This window comes from Cnephaeus nilssonii (assembly GCF_951640355.1).
Source record: "Cnephaeus nilssonii genome assembly, chromosome: 3".
Lineage (NCBI taxonomy): Eukaryota > Metazoa > Chordata > Mammalia > Chiroptera > Vespertilionidae > Cnephaeus > Cnephaeus nilssonii.
In genome coordinates this window covers 96386990-96410319 of record NC_137074.1, presented here as the reverse complement: position 1 = coordinate 96410319, position 23330 = coordinate 96386990, and the positions used below count along the sequence as shown (strand labels likewise).

The window sequence follows — 23330 nt, the reverse complement described above, 5'->3', positions numbered from 1 at the left end:
ATTACTTGATATGTTAATTACCAGGGCTTCCTGAGTGATGATACTGGAAAAAAGGCTCACGTGACATGAAGATAACTTCATGTAACAGCATTCCATAAATGCTTCTTAGGAGTGGAAATTGCATGATATGAGCAAAGGAAGCTAGTGAGCACGCACCTCCTGTCGGGCTGGTGCTGCATGTGGCCAGTCTCCTCAGGGCAGTCCTGTAGCATGGGCTGGAGCTCCTCCTGTGGAGACGGGGTCAGGGTGGCCGTGGACTGGTGGCTGTAAGACACAGCGGCCGGGGAAGACGCTGCTCCTCGGATGGGGGGAGTGGGGCCTCGTTCATCTTCCTCCTCTTCCAGTTCGTTTTGTTGTAAATACATCCTCGCTGGTGGCACTGGACATGGCATTTCTTGGTCATAGCTAAAACAGATGATAAGGATACTTAGAATTACTTCGGGTTATTCAGATAAACTAATGGTGTAGTTAATGGAGTATCAGCCTTGAACTGTGTCTTCCATCGGAATGTCCTGGGCCACATTCAGGAGGTATTGTTAAAAAAAAAAAATGGTTCACCATCACACAGGTTTGTGAATTGCTATACATACATTATATGTTATATAATATACATTATATATTATATGTTATATCTGTAACATCTAAGAATTTTTCTTTGAGAAAAATTATATGTAGTTGAACTTAGTACTTCTAAAAGGAGTCTTAGGCTCTATCTGTGTTTTCCGATGGTCTTAGGCTCTACAGCAGTGGTTCTCAACCTGTGAGTCACGACCCACAGGTTGAGAACCGCTAGCAGGGTCACCTAAGACCATCGGAAAACACAGATATTTACATTACGATTCATTAACAGTAGCAAAATTACAGTTATGAAGTAGCAACAAAAATAATTTTATGGTTGGGGGTCACCACAACATGAGGAACTGTATTAAAGGGTCGCGGCATTAGAAAGATTGAGAACCACTGCTCTAGATGGATCTGAAAAGCATCCATGCCTTTCGCTTGTCTCCTGCCCCAGTGCGTATGGTTATTGATTAGAATAGCAGTGACTTTCTGCATTATACAAACGGTGCTCTTGTTACTCTTTTCTCTAGTTCATTTTTCACCACCTGCCTTGTTTCCCTGAGCTCAGGAAAGTTGAGGTTCATGTAACATGATTTCTTTGTATCTTCTTTTACTTTACTAATCCCACCATGATGTTTCCTGTGTCAACAAATAACACTAGAAATCTTGCAGTCTCTTTGAATTATTTCTCTCTCTTCTATCTCAAAGTATCCCCAGTTCATCTCTAGTCTATCTCTAAAAATTCTTTAGAAGCTATTCCTCTTTTTAAATCTGCTGTATGTGCTACTGCAATAACGTTTTAATCCATCTCCTGGCCTCCAGTCAATCTTTCTTCATCCTCACACTGCTTCCCAAATTACTTTATTATAAGACACATCACTCCCTGGTCACTCATTTGCTCTGAAGTAATAAATGACTCTCATTGTCTAGAGAATAAAATATAAGTGCATACAAGACATTCATGATATCTGGCTTACATTTGCCTTCCCAGCTTCCTTTCACTCCCTACAATGTGTTTCATGTTAGTTCTCCAGGAGTCCACATTGCTGTGTGGTCCTCATGTCCACAGCACCCCTTCTCTTGATTGAGAACCTTCTCATTTGTCAAGGTCAAGAACAAAAGCCAGGAGCCCTGGAAACCTTCATTCTTCCCAGTTAGACTCAGTTGGAGCACAGAGGTGTCTACCTTTGTTTTATTACTATACCCACTTATTTCATTTCAGTTCTTTTTAAAAAATATATATTTTATTGATTTTTTGCAGAGAGGAAGGGAGAGGGATGGTTAGAAACATCGATCAACTGCCTTCTGCACACCCCCTACTGGGGATGTGCCCACAACCAAGGTATATGCCCTTGACCGGAATCAAACCTGGGACCCTTCAGTCCAAAGGCCGACACTCTATCCACTGAGCCAAATTGGTCAGGGCTCATTTCAGTTCTTGTTATTTTTGTTTGTTTGTTTGTTTGTTTTCTTTTTTTTTTTTGAGGACTAAAATAGCAATTAATGTCATTATCATGGTCTAGAAAATGAATCTTTAAAAGTACAGTCAAACATCATATTTGCACATGCCATATCTGCAAATTTGCCTACTTGCTAAAATTTATCTGTCACCCCAAAGTCAATACTTGTGGCTCATTCACAATCAGTCAACAGACTTGTGCTGGGAGGTAAAAAATAAGAGTCACCTGATGACCACATCACTAGCAGAGTGCAAACAAGGTGACACTCTGCCTCCTTGTTTCTGTGATTATACTGTAAGTAGGTGTCCTTTTCATGGTCTATATAGTGCCACATTGTTCTCTCTGTATTTGCTTTATATTGGCGACTACCCTGTTTAAAATGGCCCCAAGTATATTACTTACGTAAGTGCTGGCTAGTGTTCCCAAGGATAAAAAGTACTGTGATGTGTCTTAATGAAAAAATATATTAGATGACCTTTTTTTTAGGAATGACTTAGAGTGCTGTTGGCTATAAGTTCAATGTTAATGAATCAAAAATATATACTATAGATGATGTCTTTAAACAAAAACACACATAAAACAATAAGTTATTTAGGTTTGGATCATTTAACAAAAATGTGAGCAGAGGCTTGCAGGAACCTAACCCTGCATTTCAGCTGGGAACAATGGGTCAGTATTCTATAATTAAGTGATTGGAAAATAAAACTACAGAGACTTTGTTTCCCAGAATAGTTGGAACTATAAAACTGGTATGTGCGTGTGTGCGATGAAAGAACAATGCACTTCTATGATAGTCACTGAAAAGACTGCATTTTCAGGTAGATTCTGTAGGGTTTCTTTGGGTTGTTGTTAGTTCCCTACATCCAGTGAGTTTTCCTCTACTGATCAGATTAGTGAAGCAGCTGCTTTGTTTTGTTGGGAGGGACCATGTCCAGTTCCACAGAATCTGGAGTGTGGATGAAGCACACTAACTTTCTAACTGCTGTCATGTGTATTACGTACACTTGTTAAATCCTTGTGAGAGACAATTCAGTCGATTTAAATTTCTATAGTTTTCAGCATAATATGATATAATAACAGACAGTTTTCAGGATGCTGTAGGTAAGACACAAATCCACATCATTACCTTATGAAAATTCAGAAATGTACAACAAAAGTTCTGATATTTGAAAACCATGAAATCATATATATGTTATAATAATATATATGTGGTCTCATAATATATTCATGTTTATATATATAAATTGTAGGTATATAATGTAAAATGTATAAGTAAATTGTATTTATATGTTTGTGTTTATATTTATGATTCTTAGCTCTAAAAGAAGTTTCCAAGGCACAAGTTCCTCATTGTTGGCAGCACTGAGGAGGGTTTAAAAGTCCTGCTGACCTATTGTGATACTGTTTTATTCAGAGACAAGTGTTTCTGGACCTTAGGAATCAGTCTCGCCTTGGTGATCTAGTGTAACAATTACTTAGTATGGGCTTAAGAATCATATATTCCACTTACATCTGTTCTGAAATTCCTCTTACCTTTCATCCACCGAAATACTGAACTCTTCACTGTTGCTATGAGGAGGAGGATGCGCCGGGGGTGGGGGAAGCAGATCTGCCCAGTTCATGCCACCTTGTTTTGGTACTTTGGGTGTTCGTGTCCCTTTCTTGTGCCCTTGACTCCCTTGAAAAGAAATGAAATTCAGTCTTTTATTTCTGGCCTCTAAAAATTTTCTATTATCTTTGGGTTAATTATTTTCTGTAAATATGATCTTATTATAATTCATATATATAAAGAAAAACACACTTTTCTTCATTAATTTTTAATAGAACTATACAATCGAAGATGTACAATTTAACTGCAAAATAAATAGCAAAAAGCAATAAAACCATAAATGAATTTTGCAAGTCATATCATTAATAGCAATCTTCTTACAGCAATTAATTGCACTATGGATTATCATCTAAAACAAATGAGCTGTAGACATACTTTCTGAAATTCCTTCTTAATATTTAATTACTGGAACTTTAAATACAATATGATACAGATACGATCTATTAATGTTCCACTGTTGCACTAAATCACTGAATATATATAATTTGTACTTGCCCATTGAAATGATTTAGGCACAATGGAATTACTAGTTTTTGTCAGAAAAGCAGGTGCAGATGAAAATAATTGCTGAAAGAATATAACTAGCAACAAAAGAAGCATAAAATTATTTTTAAAAAGGGAGAGAAGTATATTTAGCCATTGTTTCTATAAATTTATGGCTTAGAGTAAAATGATGTTTCTTGCACATTCTTAGAAATTGGAAATAGCCCAATTATTCACGTGCCCCAGTTGTTCATATTTTAGATTCGGCATATTCTTTAAACATAGGTAGTTGGACATTTTAGAGTATTCATTTTAAAATAACTTGGGTCAAAAGTTATTTTGAGATAATATGGTCTTTATCCTCTCCCTCCAATATGATACATTTTAGATTCTTATATACATTATAGACAATGATTCTATAATTGTTTTCCACATATGATCTCTCAAATTCTGTGAATTGTGTTGATCTTAATTTTTAAAACCCCTTTGAAACAGCTCCAAGTTACATGGGGTCTGAAACCGGTCATATGAGCCTTATTTATTTATTTCTTTATTTATTTATTTTTCACCTGGGAATTTTCAGTCAAATCTCAGTGTTTGTTAAGCCACACATTCTTGCACTGGTATGTTACTGCACCGAGTATGGGCCCAGGGACAGGCTATCACTAATAAATTATGATTGTCTCCTTTCTCTCTTCCTGCACTCACTTGGCCTGTGTTGGAATGGCTGAGCACATACTGTGGAGTTGACTATACCTTTTGATTTACTGGCACATATATTCTGTAACAACTCCATCCGTGTCCTCAGACCTAACATCACAACAAAAATCTCTCCTACACTTCATTTGCTTGCTTCCTTCTCTCCCCTAATTATCACCAGATTTGACATTTTTTTATCTATTCATCGAATGTTCACAGAATACCTAGTAATAAATAGCAGCAGAACATCAGAATCTAGATATTGCAGCTGAGGGAATGGAGAAAGTCAATTGAATATTAATAACCTAGATTCATATTTCCCCATTAAGTTATAATTTCCTAAGTGGCTAACAATTCAAAGATGAAATGGCATGAGATATCAATATTAACATATTTTCTAGTTTTCACAAGAGTAGGTCTTTGAAAATTTTCTGTTAATTCAGGATTTACTTACTTTAAAAAGGAAAAAAAAAGTAATTTGATAAGATTTTAATTGTTAAAACAATCAACACATGGTAGAATAAAAATAGATATAAAAAATAAAGAGCTATTTCTTAGCTTCTTTAATTCAAATATGAGAACACAGGTTAGAAAATACCCAATCTCCATTCTTTAATCAAGGAAAGATGGGAAAATGCAAATACAATATATATATATTTATAAAAACCTAAGCGACCATTATGGTGGAATGACTGGACTGACCAGAACAACCAGTTGCTATGACGTGCACTGAGCAGGCAGGCAGGTGAGCTGTTAGGGGCGTGCGGTCCCGGATTGCAAGAGGGATGTCCAACTGCCGGATGTCTGACTACAGGGATAGGGCCTAAACCGGCAGTCAGACACCCCCGAGGGGTCCCAGATTGTGAGAGGGTGCAGGCCAGGCTGCAGAACCCCCCCACTGTGCATGAATTTTGTGTACCAGGCCTCTAGTATTCATTATAAAAGAGAGGTGGAGACACTTGGCTAAAAGCACCTAGCAACAATTTTAGTCCAGATGTTCAAAAGTGATATTTCTACCATGTCCTGGGGAAACATACTAGAGTCAAGATCAATTGGTTGTGTTCTCATTGTGGTGTGACTTGCCACATGTTAGTTCTAATAATGAACTGCCTTTAATTAGAAAAACAGGACTTAAGTACTAGAAAGCTCCCATCTGCAGGCCCTATCAGGAAAACAGCTGGCAAACAGCTGCAACAGCACGAAGACCACAGGGAAGAGGCATCAATGTGATTTCTGAGGTACTTCCAGACTTAAGTTGGGAGGTTGCTTAATGAGGTTTTACTGCAAGAATTGAGGGAGTAGAGAGTTTATAAACTGAGGCAAGTTTCTATTGTACCTAGATCTCACAATATTGTCGCCGAGGCTTTTGATTCTCAAGTGCCAAAATTTGATGTGCCTTCAAATGGTAACATTAGAAGATTAACTATATATGCAAAATTTTTAAATTATATTTGGCTTGGAATTGGGGAAGGTGTAACAGCCTTTAAAGACTACTTCATGATCTGGCTTTATTAAAGCTCCTCAACAAGGAGGAAAATAGGATCCTCGTCTTTGTTAGCAAATAGAACATAAAATGGTTTTGTGAATAGGTAGTTCTTCAAATTACAGAGACAAGACCCATATCTGAAAGATTACAATTATATGAAGTTACAGACATGTCATATATACACTTCAGTTCATTAGCATTCAATTCATAATCTTAGAATGCAACATCTTTTGAAAAGAAATGCTGACTTTCTCTTTCTTTCCCCTTACTTACCAGATGTACTACTGCCCCGGTCAGAACTATTGTAGGATCCTCCTGTATTCTGGTCATATGATTGGTTGTATGGGATAGTTGGAGGAATTGTGTCATTTGCTCGATAATCTAGACATTTTGGATGAAAACAATTAAACATTTATTTTCTTTTTGGTGCCTCAATCATTTAACAACAATTAGGCTTTTTAAACCATCATGTTGATCACTTGCTAAGACATGTGTAAATGTTCCAGAGGAAAAGTCAAGAAAAAATAAAGACCTTTAAACATGTCTCCTTTAAGATTTATAAGGAGACTTGACTTGGGGTGGTAAACACATGATACAATATACAGATGATTTATTATAGAATTGTATACCTGAAACCTTATTTATTAACCAATGTCACCCCAATAAATTCAATTTAAAATAATTTTTAAAAATGATTTATAAAATACAAATTATTTGCATCATTTTTTTCACATGAATTAGACTAAACATAGATGTGAACAAATCCTATGAGAGACTATTTCTTCTCCTTAAATTCTTTGTAAATCAGGTTTTCCAGAAATCAGATTTGCTTAACTTCTTACCTTTATAAATAGAGTAACAAAATCATTTTAACAATGAGAAATCAGGAAATATCATGTCTTTAAATCATAAAAAATAAGTAAAATAAAAAATAAAACGGAAACTTGTCAGCAAGATTATATCTAATAAAAATATATCCATGATAAGAAAGCAAAGTATTTCAATCTGCCACAAAGGCAGAGGGAACAGTCTACATGATAAACTCACCACTGGAATGTAATGAGTAATAATCTGTCAGTCTAGTTGCATGCCAGCGCCTTTATTATAGTTTCACATACCAAGTCTGTTTACAAGCAGTATAAACAATAAATCAGAGTTCTGAAATATTTGTACAGAGGGCTGTCAGACCTTTCCACAGTCCACAGTAAAGCCATGTACTATGGAGGAATACTGTAACAATAGTTTGAATCCTCACTACAAACTCTATGATTGCAGAACAGTCTTATCCATCTTTGTCAGACTCTGTCATGAATTTGTGCAAGAGTCTTAAGAAATATTTATTGAATTGGGTTATTATGCCAATCAAGTGTTTTCTTAAACTTAGAAAAAAAAGCAAGATGTGTATTATTAAATTAGAACATATAATACTAACAATCAAACGAAATAGTAGGTTTAAGCTGTTGTGTAATCTGTAACTGTAATCTGTTCTATTTTTTAAAAAAGAGGTCCCAACTCAAGGCTAAAGAAAAATAAGTCTATATCTCTAATTATCTACAATAAAATGTATCTTTTACCTGGACACTCATACAAAATTGCCTGATCTATTCAAATGAGAGCAATCGCTTTTTTTATGACATAACTTTACAAATCATGTTATTAAAGCAGTAGCCTGAAGGACTACAAAGAAATCAAATACCAGTCTCTTCAAACTCACACATATTACAATAGAGAAACATTCCCCTCTGGCCATAAAATACCATTCTGCTGCGACAAGTTAACACTAAACTCAATTTATTTTAGGTTCTATCCTGACAGACTTCAATCAGGTCAACCAAAGAAACTTAGGTTCTACAATCATACAGTAACCGCATGAGGTGAGAGGGAGACAGCAAACTGAACCACTTCTCCAGTTCAATTTAATTATTTTTCTTCAGTTTGATATAAAAGTGCCATTCATTTATATGACCATATAGAAGCAATTATCTTCCATCCTTGACTGGAAAAATGGAATAGTCTATTTATTTAAAATGTGAGGTATTGTGCCGGTGGTACATCTGCCTTATGAATAAAAGATCGTCTGTCCTAAGCAATACCTCACCTACGATTAAATTTAAATTAATCTCAAAACCATTCAAAAATACTTATATTTATTTTAAAATCAATTTCCAAGGTTATTGTTGTGCTAACTAACTCTTTGACACTGGACATTTTTAAACCAAAGAAATAAGAATACTTTGGTGACAAAGGAAAGGGCTCGCTTGCTAGTGCCGGATGCGTTTCCGCACGTAGGGCAGAAGGGTTAAGGGTACCGATACAGAAAAGAATGGGAATGAAGGCAAAGCTCTTCACCTTTGTTCAGTTTGTTTTGCTCCATGATGTTATACTGAATTGGTGCCATTTCTTGTTTCTGCTGCCCGGGCGGCTTCCAGTGCTTCTCGCCGGAGTCCCCGCTGCCATTGTTCATGTTGTTGCTGAGGTTGGACTGGATGAGCTGGGTGGTGGCATAAGGAGTGGGCTGCCCTGATGGATTGACAAAACGCCCATCCTTCAGATTTGGGCTATTGAAGGTTTTCATCTCATTGATTTTGTTACTAAGGTCCACATCACCATAAACAGTTGACTCAGGGAGCATCAGATTTGTTTGTTTGTTATCCAGTTGGTTGTTATAATTTGCTATACAATCAGCTATGTGCAACGAAGAGGAAAAGGAAAAAGTCATTCTCCATGGTTATTTGTTTTAAATTTCTTTGTAAGTAGCTTTGCGAGTCACAGTAAAATTGTTATGTCAAGAACAAATAAGATAGAAGGAAAGGGCCAAGTATTTACATGTGCTTCCTAAAGAAAACAATTAAAATTTGAGGAAATAAGAGAGGACACACGGAATTTATTCTGCTAGTGCTATATAGTAAATAATTTTCCCAATTTAATATAACTTTTCTTTAACAACCCTATTAAGAGAAGTTCCACCAAAATAATACATACATGAATATCTTTATGTGTCAAATTAAAATTTTCTAGTCTGTAGTGATTGAACTACTTGAAGCTACTGGTTAGCTATCAAAGCAATAGAACAAAATGTATGAGTTCAGAATCCAAACAAAGAAAAAAACAACTCTGCCCCCTGTCAAAGAACATGAGATTTAAGTATTTTAGAAAGTACCTCTGCTCAAAAGATATGAGGAACAAAGGAGTGATAGTACATAGTGCTCAGGAAATTTTATTAGTTATTCTCTTGCTCATGTAGGATAATCATTGTCAGGGAAAGATACTAATCATTTTTTTCATGGTTTTACAAAGTTGAAGGGACCATAATACCAGATATCAAGTTATACTACAAAGCCACTATAATCAAAACAGCCTGGTACTGGCACAAGAATAGGAAGATAGATCAATGGGACAGACCAGAGATCACAAGAATGACAATATTGATGGCAAAAGGAATCATAAGTAACTGGGGTAATTTAATCAAATAAAATATGAAATAATATCTATTATGTCTACTATCTTAATTTCCCTTTAATTTTTCTTCATTGAAATATTTGAGAATGAAGTACCTGATATGTTTATGTAGAAATAGTTAAAGCCTGCTATTAAAATATTTAAAAAGTAGGAGAAAGTCAAATCATAATTTAAAATTAGACATTTAAAAATTTTTAAAATATTAGTGAAGCTACAATGATAAAAATACCATTATGTTATTCATGTAGCTTCTAGTGGCACCAATATTAATTGGTCACCTTGAAGACTGGATATTTTAAAAAATGATAAATAAACGTGGTTGATATTAAAGATGCAACCTTAAATATGATCTTAAGAAAAATTGCAACTTCCCTTATACTAAGTTCGACTACTTGTCATTTCAATAATAAATGATCAAGGAGGAGAATTATTTTATTCATCTGGCCTTTACCAATTCTAATATTTAATTTATAGGTATTAACTTTTGTTGAATAGCGGTTAAGAAATATTATTAAAGGCCACACAGATTTGGTAACAACATTTCTCTTCCCCAGTCTTTCTAACTGAGTGCTAGAGATAATGGGCATGTTCTGTTCTGCATTGTGAATACAGTAGCCACTAGCCACATGTGGCAACTGAGCACTTGATTGTGGTTAGTAAGAATGAAGAACTTTAGCAAATCTGATACAGAAATATATTAAAAGATCAGACACCATGACCAAGTGGGATTTATTCCAGGGATGCAAGGCTGGTACAATATTTGCAAATCAATAAATGTGATACATTACATAAACAAATCAAAAGACAAAAATAACATGATCATATCAATAGATGCAGAAAAAGCATTGGACAAAATCCAACACCCATTTTTGATAAACACTCTCAGCAAAGTGGGTCACCTTGAAGATTGGATATCTTAAAAAATGATAAATGAACATGGTTGATACTAAAAATGCAAACTTAAATATGATCATACCTCCACATAATAAAAGCCATATATGACAAACCTACAGCCAAGATCATACTCAATGGGCAAAAACTAAAACAATTTCCCCTAAGAACAGGAAAAAAGACAGGGATGTCTGCTTTCACCACTCTTATTCAACACAGTACTGGAAGTCCTAGTCACAGCGATCAGACAAGAAGAAAACATAAAAGGCATCCAAATTGGAAATAAGGAAGTAAAACTCTCATTATTTGCAGATGACATGATATTGTACTCAGAAAACCCTAAAGACTCCATAAAAAAAATCTACTAGACTTAATAAAGGAATTTGGCAATGTAGCAGGATACAAAACTAATACTCAGTAATCAATGGCATTTTATACACCAATAATGAATTCTCAGAAAGAGAAACTAAACACTCTCATTTATCACAGCAACAAAAAGTTTAAGATACTTAGGAATAAATTTAACCAAGGAGGTAAAAGATTTATACTCAGAAAACCACAGGACATTGAAAAAAGAGATAGAGGAAGATATAAACAAGTGGAAGAATATAACGGTTCATGGATTGATAGACTTAACATCGTTAAAATGTCCATACTACCCAAAGCAATCTATAGATTCAACGCAATCCCTATAAAAGAACCAATGGCATATTTCACAAGTATTGAGCAAAAACTCCAAAAATTTATATGGAACAAAAAAAGACCCTGAATAGCCACAGCAATCTGGAGAAAAAATAAAGTTGGAGGGATAACAATACCAGATATCAAGTTTTACTACAAAGCCACTGTAATCAAAACAGCATGGTACTGGCACAGGAAAAGGCATATAGATCATTAGAAAAGAACAGAGACCCCAGAAATTGACCCAAGCCATTACGCTCAATTGATATTTGACAAAGAAGGCAAGAGCAATCTCTTCAATAAATGGTGCTGGGAAAATTTAGACAGATATGTGCAAAAATAATGTAACTAGACCACCAACTTACACCATACACAAAAATTAAATCAAAATGGATAAAAGACTAAAATGTAGGATGTGAAACCATAAAAATCTTAAAAGAAACCATAGGCAGACAAATCTTAGACATCTCTCATAGCAACATGTTTTCAGATTCATCTCTTAGGGCAAAGGAAACTAAGGAGAAAATAAAAAAAATGAGACTACATCAAAATAAGAAGCTTCTGCACAGCAAAAGAAATAATCAACAAAATGAAAAGGGAGCTCACTGTATGGGAGAACATATTTTCCAATGATTCATCTGATAAAGGGTTAATATCCAAAATATATAAAGAATTCATACAACTTAACAAAAGAAAGACAAACAATCCAATTAAAAAATGGGCAAAGGACCTAAATAGACGCTCCACCAAAGCAGACCTTCAGATGGCCAAGAGACATATGAAAAAATGCTCAAAGTCACTGGTCATGAGAAAGATGCAAATTAAAAGGACAATGAGGTATCACCTCACATCTGTCAGGATGGCTACCATCAACAAGTCAAAAATGAGAAGTGCTGGTGAGGATGTGGAGAAAAGGGAACCCTAGTACACTGCTAGGAGTAATGCAGACTGGTGCAGCCATTATGGAAACAGTATGGAGTTTCCTCAAAAAATAAAAAATGGAACAACCATTTGACCCAGTGATCTGACTTCTAGGAATATATCCTAAGAAACCAGAAACACCAATCAGAAAAGATATATGCATCCTTATGTTCATAGCAGCACAAATTACAATAGCTAAGGTCTGGAAACAGCCCCAGTGCCCATCAGTAGATGAGTGGATAAAAAACTGTGGTACATTTATACCATGGAATACTATGCAGCAGTAAAAAAGAAGGATCTCTTACCCTTTGAGATAGCATGGAGAGACCTGGAGAGTATTATGCTAAGTTAAATAAGCCAGTCAGAGAAAGACAAGTATCACATGATATGTGGAATCAAATGAACAAAATAAAATGATGAACAAAATAGACCCAGAGACATAGAAGTACAGATCAGACGGCAGAACCTCAGAAGGAAGGCGGGGGTGAGGGGTGGGTGGGTGGGAAGAGATCAACCAAATAACTTGTATGCATATATGCAAAACCCATGAACACAGACAATAAGATGGTGGAGGCCTGGGGTGGGGTGCGGAGGCGGCTATAAGGAGTCAATGTGAGAAAAAAGGGGCCATACGTAATACTTTCAACAATAAAGATGAAAAAAATAGAATTTTTCATTTTAAATTGTATTTTTAAAATTTGAATATAGCCACCTATAGCCAGAGGCTACCATATTGGACAACACAGCTTTACATATAAATTTAAATGACTATTATAATTTTTTTCTTATATAGAGCTCAGCATGGTCTTCCTTTTATTTATAATTATGTGAGCATCCACCTGTCTGGACAACTAGCATATGGACCTTTGGCAAACATGGACTTTGTCACAGGGTTATGTTACATTCCTATCCATATCTATTGGGAGATCTTTCCAGGTCAGAGTTACAAATTACACTATGACTACTCTTTATATAACATATATACCATCTTTACTTAAATGCCATGTTCTGTTTCCCTGTTCTTAATTCAATGGATTATGGATTATTTTACTTCTATAGTCATATCTTCTGATTCTTTACAATTATTTTAATATTCCCATATTGTGAATGTTGAAGTTTTTAAAAATAAAAATCACTTATAATTTTTTTATCCATCCAAATATTACGTACTACACATTCATATTTTAGCATGAAATTTTAGCAAAGTAATTTCCTTGCATATATTTCTGAACCAAGAACATACAACACAAAATAAAAGATGCATACACATCTGCAAAAGATATATATTTCTTATGTCATCAGGATTTACTTCTATACTATAAAAATGTGATTTTAAATTTCAGTTAATTAAACATTTTTATTATTGTTACATAGTTATTATTATTATTATTACTGCTGTTAAGAATTTGGTTCTCTCAAACTATAGGTTTATTCACATTTTGATGTTTTATTCCCCAAATGTTGAAAATAATTAATTACAATTAAAAATTATAACTGCAAACATTTTTATGAAGATGAAAACTTTTACATAATTTCAGTTTTCCTAATTTGGTTCCTATTCTGGAGTTTATATTCTCCATACTTCCATCAAACACTGGGAATCATTTTTGTGGGAGAATAAATTGTGGAGATGTAGGGATGGAAAAGTAAATAGGCTAGACTGCCAAACCATACTCAGAATCTCACGAAAATGGTGATCAAGTTTTCCTTCCAACGTAGGGAGGGAAAGAAATTTATCAAGAAAAAAAAGAAAGAAATTTAGCAAGATGTCTCTGGGTCTCTAACCTGGGCGACTGTAGGTGGTGAGGTTGCTATCGCTGTTCCCACTGCCCGCTGTGCAGCAGTTGATGGAGCAGTCATTGTGATTGTTACCAGTGTTAGGCCACGTGTCTGCCAGCCAGGGCTGTGCAGCAGGCTCACTGATGTTGAGAAGTCCTGGCCTAAAGAAAAGAAATGTATTAAGCAAATGTTATATAAATAGCAAATAATATTTCTAATTCAGAATTTGAATGAATTATTTATTTCATTATTCTCACAAATAATTTGGTCAACTATACTGAATGACATTATTATTCCTTTTATTTTACAGACAAGGCAACTGTAATGTACTATTCTGAGATGCGCCTCAGTTTATATAACCATAACTCTGTAAACTGGCAATGCTCTACTCCATCTTTAGCCACTGACTAAAAATCAAACATGGAACTTAAGAATACAGAGACATGTATTTTTTTAGTGTTTTAGTAGCTTAAAGAATGCCATAGTTAAGAGTTTGCATTTCCTCATTTTTGACCCCTTAAAAAAGTCATGATTCTTCCCACAACATAATTTGAAAAATGAAACAAGCTCAGCACTTAGACAATGGATCCTGCACAGTAAGAACATTTGCATATTTTTCTTCACAACGATGTTTCAGAAATAGTGAGTCTGGGGTCTGTGACATTTTGCAGAGAGCCCATCAAAGTTTCAGTGCACAGTTCTTTAACCCTTTGCACTCGCTTGCTTTTTTCTCGATTCCTTTATTCTAATGCTAACCGTGTCGAGTCACACTGGACATCCGAGTGCAAAAGGTTAAGCTTGCCAACATTTTCTGATGGGGACCATGTAAAATGCATAAATCCCTATGTAAACAAAGGAAAGCTATTGAATTAAACCTGGTAAAACAAAGATGGTCCACTATAAGAAATATTAGTGTTCCTTTTTTTTTTTTTTTTGGCACAACAGATGTTAATCCTCTTTCATTATGTGTTGGGAATGCAAAGCACATCAGCAATTATTAATGGGAGCCCTGAGGACCAACAGGGCCAGAGATGCAAACTGGAGCCCCAGAAAGGCATTCATGACGTCCTTTCCCAACACTGTCAGTGTCTGCTAACTCAGCAGAGGTGATGATGCAGATGTGCTGTCAAACCCACAATAAACAGACTGGGACTACAAATTCTGCAAAGACGTTCTTCATGGTTTCATTTTTTGTTGTTTCAGTGCAATAAACATGCTTCTCATTTACCTGAGAAGCAAGAACCTGACATTCCACTCTCCATGGTTCCACTCTCCATGGTTCCTACACAGTCAACTGAGAAAACTTATTATGCAAAGGATGATTATTTGAGGAACAATTCACTTTATTCATTTAATTTTAATTTTAATCCTCAACAAGGATTTTTTTTCATTGATTTTTTTTAGAGAGGGACAGAGAGAAACATCGATGTGAGAGAAACACATCAACTGGTTTCCTCCTGCATGCACCCCGACCAGGGCCCAGGCCAGGGAGGAGCCTGCAACCCAGGTACGTGCCCTTGACTAGTCAAACCCGGGACCCTTTGGTCCGCAGACTGACGCTCTACCCACTGAGCAAAACCAGCTAGGATGAGGAATAAATCACTTTAAATGAAGCATATGGATTTAGACTTTATATATCTATCCATATGAAAATATATATGTGTATATTTGTAATAAAAATGAATATTTACTCTTTGCTTACAATGTGTGAGGCATTGTTCTGAGGTCTTAACATGTACCAACTCATTTAATCTCACAAATTTTCTACATGGAAGTTACTATTATTCAAACTTTACAGATGAGGAAACCGAGACTCCTAAGACTCCTGTACTCGGTTATACAAAGTGAGGGGACGGCAGAGCTGGGATGCAAACCCAAGCAGTCTGGCCCTAAAATCTACATTTTAATCTAGGGTACTAAAACACACATATTGGAGAGTGCTGACATTTCTTCAAGCCCTCATATATTCTTAATAAAAGGAAGAGTGAGGAAAATGTCTGAAGTCTTGAAATTCACAGTAAAGCTGTTAAAACTGAGCAAAGTTACTAAAAAAGTTGTTGATAAAAACATGCTTTGAAGGGCAATGTTGCTGAACTGTAGAAAGCTAAAACATTTAAATGCAAGCTGTTTCACAGATATCTGGGGCCTTTGAAATAAATGTTAGTTACAGAAATTCTGCATCCATTAATCTTTTGCTTTCCTTATTTTATTTTCTCTTGAACTTAAACCATGTGTGTTATCACTAGAGAAGTTATTAAAAATAAATCTCTATATTTGGCACAGTAGAGATATTACAGGATGTTTAAAGCATGGGTCAAGTGGAAATTTTCCACAGTCTGTTTTACATGTTTCAAAAGGAATAGACAATATTTTTATGCTACTCTGATCCCCTCAGAACGACACTTTTAAAGTTAATGTTTTGATATCATCATAGGCTGAAAGTACTCTTCATATGTATGGATAGTAGGATTAACAACTCACATCCTAGTTTTTAGTTTAGACTTGTGTTTGGAATGCTAATTATTTAGGCAAGAAGGTTAACTGTGCTTATTAGCTCATAATGAATCTGAAAATGCCATGTGCGTATTTCAGAGGTCTTTGAGGAAGTCAAGGTCATATGCAGCTACTCTGATAAGGGTGTTATGGGGCCTTTTTAAACTAACAATCTCACAGGCTATTTTTATGCATTTAAGACGGTCTAGTGTGCATAAAACAGAGCTAGCTACCCAACAATTAGAACTGAAGCAGGAGCAAACCCAATGCCAGTTACAGGGATTAATATGTGCCTGAAATGTTACCATACAATATATTGTCATTTAATGTTAGGTGTTATATTTTCATGCTAACATTTCTGAGTTTTGCCCATTTCTTCCTTGTTTTAAAAAAAGACATTATTTATCAGGGAAAGGAAGACACAAGGGCCTACAAAAAACAAATTTATCATACAATTTATATTAGGGGGATAAATTTGTGTCACAAAGGAAAAGAGGAGAAATGAACTTAAGTAACCATGTGGCAGTTACCTTCAATTTCTCTGCTCCTTTATTCCAAGTATGCTGATCACTCACCAAAATCAAAACAAGACCAAAAAAAAATACCTACTTGAACTCATAAACCACAAAATAAAATACTACATGGTTCAGGCGCTGGGGAAAATGGTGAAGGAGCCCAGTGGTAAGGGTTGCCTTTAGACTGTCTCCTTTTACCATTGATAACATGAAAGACTTTTGAAGCCATGAAGAAAGGAAGGACAGATCTATGAGTGGCCAATATTTTAAAGAGAAGCAAGCCTGAACTCACTTTCTCAACTCCCATAGCAAAAAAAAAAAGAAAGAAAAAAAAAGTGGGGCTGGCATTTTCCATCTGGTTAGCCTGACTTCCCAACTCTTTTTTTTTTTTTTAGACTTTGTTTGCTTTTTCCTTGTTTATGCTGTGGGTTGGCCTTAAGTAGGTTTTCTTTAAAGAGGTGACTGGGATGTTTGAGGTAAGGAAGCAGATGAATAGGAACAGTACTTAATATTTCCAATACCTTCCCCCGAGTTACATCACAAGTCCTCTCCTTTTTCAAGCTGAGAAGAGGTCTCTTTACATACCACAATCCTCATTCACCCTTCTCCTGGAAGAGCTAAATTCACAATATTGAAAACCGGAAGTGATTTTTAGCTAAACCTTCTCCTTTATTGGAGGAAAATGTCCAGCACCCCAAATTTTCTTAGAAGTCGACTGAACTTAGGTCTTCTGACATTCATTTTTTTTCAATAACTCACACATTCTTTCCCTTTTTAAATAGTTTTTGATGATTATCTTTCAAAGATCGATAATACTTCAGCCACTGAGAGACATGATCATATGCATTTCAAAATATTCTGGCTCCAAAAGGGCAAAGGGAATTCACAGGAAATAGTCCAAGTTGAAATAGATGAAAGCAGGGCTGCTGCGAGCTTTTGTAATAGATTAGGCAAGAAAGAACACGTGCTTGAAGGAAAACAAAATAGTGATAGTAAAGGGGGTAACACTTAGGATCAACAAAAAGCAGTAACGGACGCAGGGGAGAGCATGACTGGAACATTTTGACTTAGGTGTCACTAAGCAGATGAGGTAGGAGGTTCAGTGAGGACTCCTGGAGTCTGAGATGCCTGAGGGAAGCAGGGTTTAAGGAATGGACATGAGAGAAATGAGTGCAGGAGTTTGGTTCACTCCTCATTCTCTTACCATACTGGATCTTACACACACACACTCACACACTCACACACACACACACACACACACATTCTCTCACACACACTCTCACACTCACACACACACACACACTCACACACATTCTCTCACACACACTCACACACACACTCACACACTCACACTCACACATTCTCTCACACACATTCTCACACTCACACACACTCACACACTCACAATGGCTAGAAAATAAGACCTCTTCCTAATGTCCTCCTGATCCCTCTTATGCTGTTCTATTTTTCCCACATCACTCAACTGCTAATACAGGCAGTCCTCGGGTTACGTCGGACTCAATATACATCATTTCATGGTTACGTCACCATCTCCCATTTATTTATTAAAAAAAAAAAGTTCCGTCATTTCGATGTATGTACAAATGTACTTTGTTTTTTATTATTTATTCACCACAAGTAAAGGTCAGGAATTGTTATCTTTCTTTTAAATTTTTCTTACTGTTTCACTTCATTACTGCTATGTGAGTGCTCCATGTGAGTGACGTAGGTGCTTATGTAGGTGGGTTCCGACTCACGGCGAAAACCGTTACGTCGCGCTGTAGGGATGGGTCTCCCACGTAACCCGAGGACCTACTGTATTATAAAGTGTGATTTTTTAAGTGTTTATTATTTATCTTCTATCTCCCCCACTAAACTTAGGTGCACACAGACAGGAATCTTTACTGACTTTGTTCACTGATATATCTCAAGTGACTAGAACAGTGCCAAGTTACATGTTGGGTAGTCAATAAATATGTTTGATTAATAAATAAATTTAAAATCGTGTGCATGTGTACATAAAACTGTCATTTTGAGCACGGACTCTAATATATTTATTTAGCTGCTCTCTCTGTAACATTTCAGCATCTTTTATCATTTCATGTGGTATAAAGGTGATTTTTATTTGGTATTTGAAATAAACCGGTTTTATTGCTATTCTATTTTTAGATTTAAAAAGTTAATTTTGCATGGTTATTAGTGATCTTTCCAAATAGAAAAATATTTCATAAACTTTGTAAATTTTCAGCCCTGCCACAGAAACTAGCATTTGGTAGCTATGGGCTCCTGCCATTATTCTGATTTGATAACTTGGTCTATTTAGGTTGTTAATTCATTTACAGCAGAAACCAGACTTACACTGTGCATGTGTGTGCGTTGCATGTCCTCCTCTGTGCCTGTGCTCATGCAGGGGCTTGTGCAGAGAATATAGAAGCTGCTCAATAAGCGTTTTAATATGCTTTGATTAATGAGAAAACTGAAGTCTGAAGTCATAAATATACACAGGTAGAGAGGTGGTTATATAGTCAGGCATTCCAGATTTCATCATGAGAATGTTCTTATGTCAGAGGCTGTTTCATGAATGTCTGGGCTATGATTTAGATGGAAATCCCCTAGATGCAAAAACATGCTCTGGTTTAATTCCTGAATCAAGTGGATTTATTCTTATGAAGACCTCCCTCGCTTTTGGATCTTCCAGTGGCTGGCTTTGTTTGACAGGTATGCAAACAGGAAGCTGTAGCAGTAGCTAGTAGTGCTTGTTGCCGTATTTGTACTGCATTGGTTAAAGGTTATCAAAATTTTCATTTAAATCACTTTGTCGTGTACGAATTCAGTGATTTTGTATCAGACATACGTTCCTCGATTTCAGGAGCAATATCTTACTCATTTTGTCTTTTTCAGGAGCAGTCACATTACCCATCTGTACAGAGCACGACAACCAATAAATTAATTAAACTTGAATCATAAAATGGTTTTTGTTGGAAGATTTTTTTTCTTATACCTAAAGCAAGATGTCACTGTTTTTGAAAAAGAAATAATCTTATTGTAGGAAATCCTGAAGTATGGCTCATATAACATATATATTATTTCATCCTCTTTAAGCCACCTCTCACCTCAATTTTTAATTTCCCTGTGAATATATTAAAGTTCACTGAATAATAACAAAAAATTCATAAACATAGGATTGAGGTTCATTTTTATTATAGAAAAGAAAGCTCTGTGTTAATAAGCTACCTAGATTTCTTCTTTTATTTCACCATATTTCCCTGCAAATGGACAGCTGAACTAGGCTGAATTCATAACAAGAACAAAAAGCAAACATAACCTACAACTTATGAGCAAATGCTGTTTTCAGCAGGGTTTAAATGAACACTTTTTGTTTGATAGTATCTGTTAACTAGTTATATTTCTTAATCTTCATAAATGCCATCACTTGATTACTCTAAGTCCTTTTAATCATCTGCTAAATCAGCAAGTCTGTCTTTCCCGGTTCAAGTTCTCCCTCTGGTGGTCACTGATTTTGATGCAACAGCTCTAATCAGGAACTGCATTTGTGTGTAAACTATCTGGTGTCACAGCACATCGGAGTGGAGTATTTCTGAAAGATTTGAACAGATTTCACCTTCAATTTAACTCTTTTAAGCAAAGATAGCGATGTCATTAAGGAAGACAAGAAGAAATATCTGGAATTCCTCTTAGTATCTACAAAACAAGCAAGATAGTTACCTCCCTCCACTGCTCACAGCTTCGCCTCCTCTCTGATAAGTTACTAGAATGTTACCAAAAAAGAAAGAAAGAAAGAAAAATTAATAGACATGTTTATATTTGTATATCAAAAGCTAGTACATTCAGGAGCATCTTTCTAAAATGGAATGCATTCTCCCTTTCTACTTAGAAACAACACAAAAATCATCACAGGAATTAGCAGATTTCTGATTCAAGTAGTATTTTTTACAACATTGTATAGAATTAAATATAAGTTATTCTTATCAATATACCCACAAGGTTGAGAACTAAGCAAAAGTCCGTACACTCTTATTAAATACCACTGTCATACATTTGTACAGTCGAATTCCCATAGATTTATATTTTCATTTTATTATTATATCTTATCATTTCATAAATTTATTTAAGTGAAATATTAAATTGAGCGGAAAATCCCTACTAGGCTATTTTTCCCAGAAGTATGAGTAACAGTAAGACAAAGAGAAATGTTTAAATAACCCTTCTCTCTCTCTCCACACACAAAGATGTATATAGGCCACGCTGTGACTATCAATGAATGCAATGTTTTCCTTATTGTGGCTTCTAGAAGCTCTTCTCATTATATTTTCATCAGGCATGTATATATATAGCAAACATATATTTTAATGTTCTTGAAAGCATTCTCAGCTTAATAAGTTATGGGTATAAAAATCTAGCCACAACAAAACAAGATTCGCACATAGGCAAATGGTTAAGGAGATTAGCTTTTCCGTAGCTACAGACACATTTTCTAAGAAGAAATGTGTTTCTAAGAGCTGCCAAATTCTGCTACTTAGAAGAACTCCAAACCGGGAGTCTGCAGAGGAGAGATAACTGCTCCCAGTGATTACAGTAACTGGATTAGCAACGAGGAGGCTAGGCTCCAGGTACATCTCTCACTGGAGGTGATGTGAGAGTGGAGGACCCACTTTGAAAGAAACGGAAGAAAACAGAACATCAGGATTCTGACTTAGGGAAAATGAAAAGTTTTATCTTCAGGTGTGCTGGATATTTTGGTTACCTTCAAGAACGTTGATTCTATGGACAGAGAATTGAAAGGGAGAGGCATTTTTGTTGGAAAACCTGAAAGCTTACGTTAAGGAAAAAAATGTACTGCCAAGTATGAAATAATCAATAAGATCATTAACATGTTAAATCATGCCGAGGGTAGCTACAGTGTGTCTATCTAGTGAAACACATGCATATAAGGCTAATGTGCAGTGTGCAATATGAATAAATAACTGCATTAAATGCATGAAAAGCAACACCAACCATTTCTGCTTCAAATGCATGCCTGACATGAGTAAATGAAGTATTGTATTCCATTTAAGCCCTCTCCCCCAACTTACTGCAGAAAATGAAATAAAAACAGAAACACAATAGTACAACACATGCTGAACTAACAAAGGAAAGGAGGAGGGTAAGTGCAAATATATACCTGTTGGTGTGAAGGTAAAAGACGGGACTGAAAATCAAAACAAAATATAAACCCGTTATTAAGCTGAAGAGAGAAAGGGAACATATCACATTAGTATAAATCAAGCAGACAGCTGAACATAAGACAAATGTAAATAACTAAGCCAGCAGCTCTGACATTCTGATATATGAACAAAACGGAATCTGAGGTTAAAGAGAGAACTTGTCTCTACAGGTACCATTTTGAAGTGTCTGGCATTCTAGCACGGAGGGGAATTGTGCTGGGTTAGCCTGTGAATGACCCTGCATTTGGTAACAGATTCAGCTCATGGCTTTAGTACAAACAGGACCCCTCTACTATAAATCATTTCCAAACAGTGGATGATGGATTCTTAAACAAGCATGATGGGGTCTCGCTTCAACCTTATCTAGAAATCTGAAAGTAAATGCTTATTAAAGTGGACTAATAGGCTCTTAAGTATTCATCATTAAGAGACAGAGACAAAGAGTGAGGGGAGAAGAGAGAAAGCACGAAAGGAAGGAAGGAATAAAAGAAGGAAGGAAGGAAGGAAGGAAGGAAGGAAGGAAGGAAGGAAGGAAGGAAGGAAGGAAGGAAGGAAGGACTGGAATAAAGAGAAGCATTAAAATTGAACTATTTCAATGCCAAGTAATGCCTGACACCTTATTATATAAACAGTGTAATGCTACCTATTTATCATAGAAATTTGTGAATAGACAGAAGAAATGGGGAGTTTTAAACTTTAATTTTCCTATTTTAGTTTGTGTTTAGAAGCTTTCTAGGAGTAAGCTGAGCATTTATTTTTTAATGCCACACTCTGGAAGCTAAACAATAGAACAATAACACCCCTCTGAAAACCTTCGCTCTCTGCAGCTATAAATCTTAATCTAATCAATAATGCCTGAAATGGAACTGCAGCCCTCAAAAGTAGCAGCCTGGCTGCCCCCATTTTCCTATCCACTCCCATTCCTCGGTGTCGGGTAACACTATTGCTATTTCCACGATATTTCATAGAGGATGACTTATTTTCTAAACTCTTCACACTGCCCTGGTGAGGAAAGCAAGGAAATCTACCTTACTCCATGAAGACTAAAGTTTGCTTTTACGAAATCCT

At 35.8% G+C, this 23330-nt stretch overlaps 1 protein-coding gene across 1 annotated transcript in view; it reads right to left on the bottom strand.

The window, feature by feature from the left end:
* Positions 1–23330, bottom strand: part of ROBO1 (roundabout guidance receptor 1) — a 1264035-nt gene that overhangs the window by 31004 nt on the left and 1209701 nt on the right. Inside the window, exons 20-26 of the mRNA XM_079766678.1 lie at positions 22220–22246; positions 20764–20806; positions 14036–14190; positions 8648–8983; positions 6572–6679; positions 3555–3699; positions 157–405 (exon numbers count right to left, since the gene is read on the bottom strand). Of these exons, the coding sequence (XP_079622804.1) occupies positions 157–405; positions 3555–3699; positions 6572–6679; positions 8648–8983; positions 14036–14190; positions 20764–20806; positions 22220–22246 (1063 nt within the window). The remainder of the gene's footprint in view (positions 1–156; positions 406–3554; positions 3700–6571; positions 6680–8647; positions 8984–14035; positions 14191–20763; positions 20807–22219; positions 22247–23330) is intronic.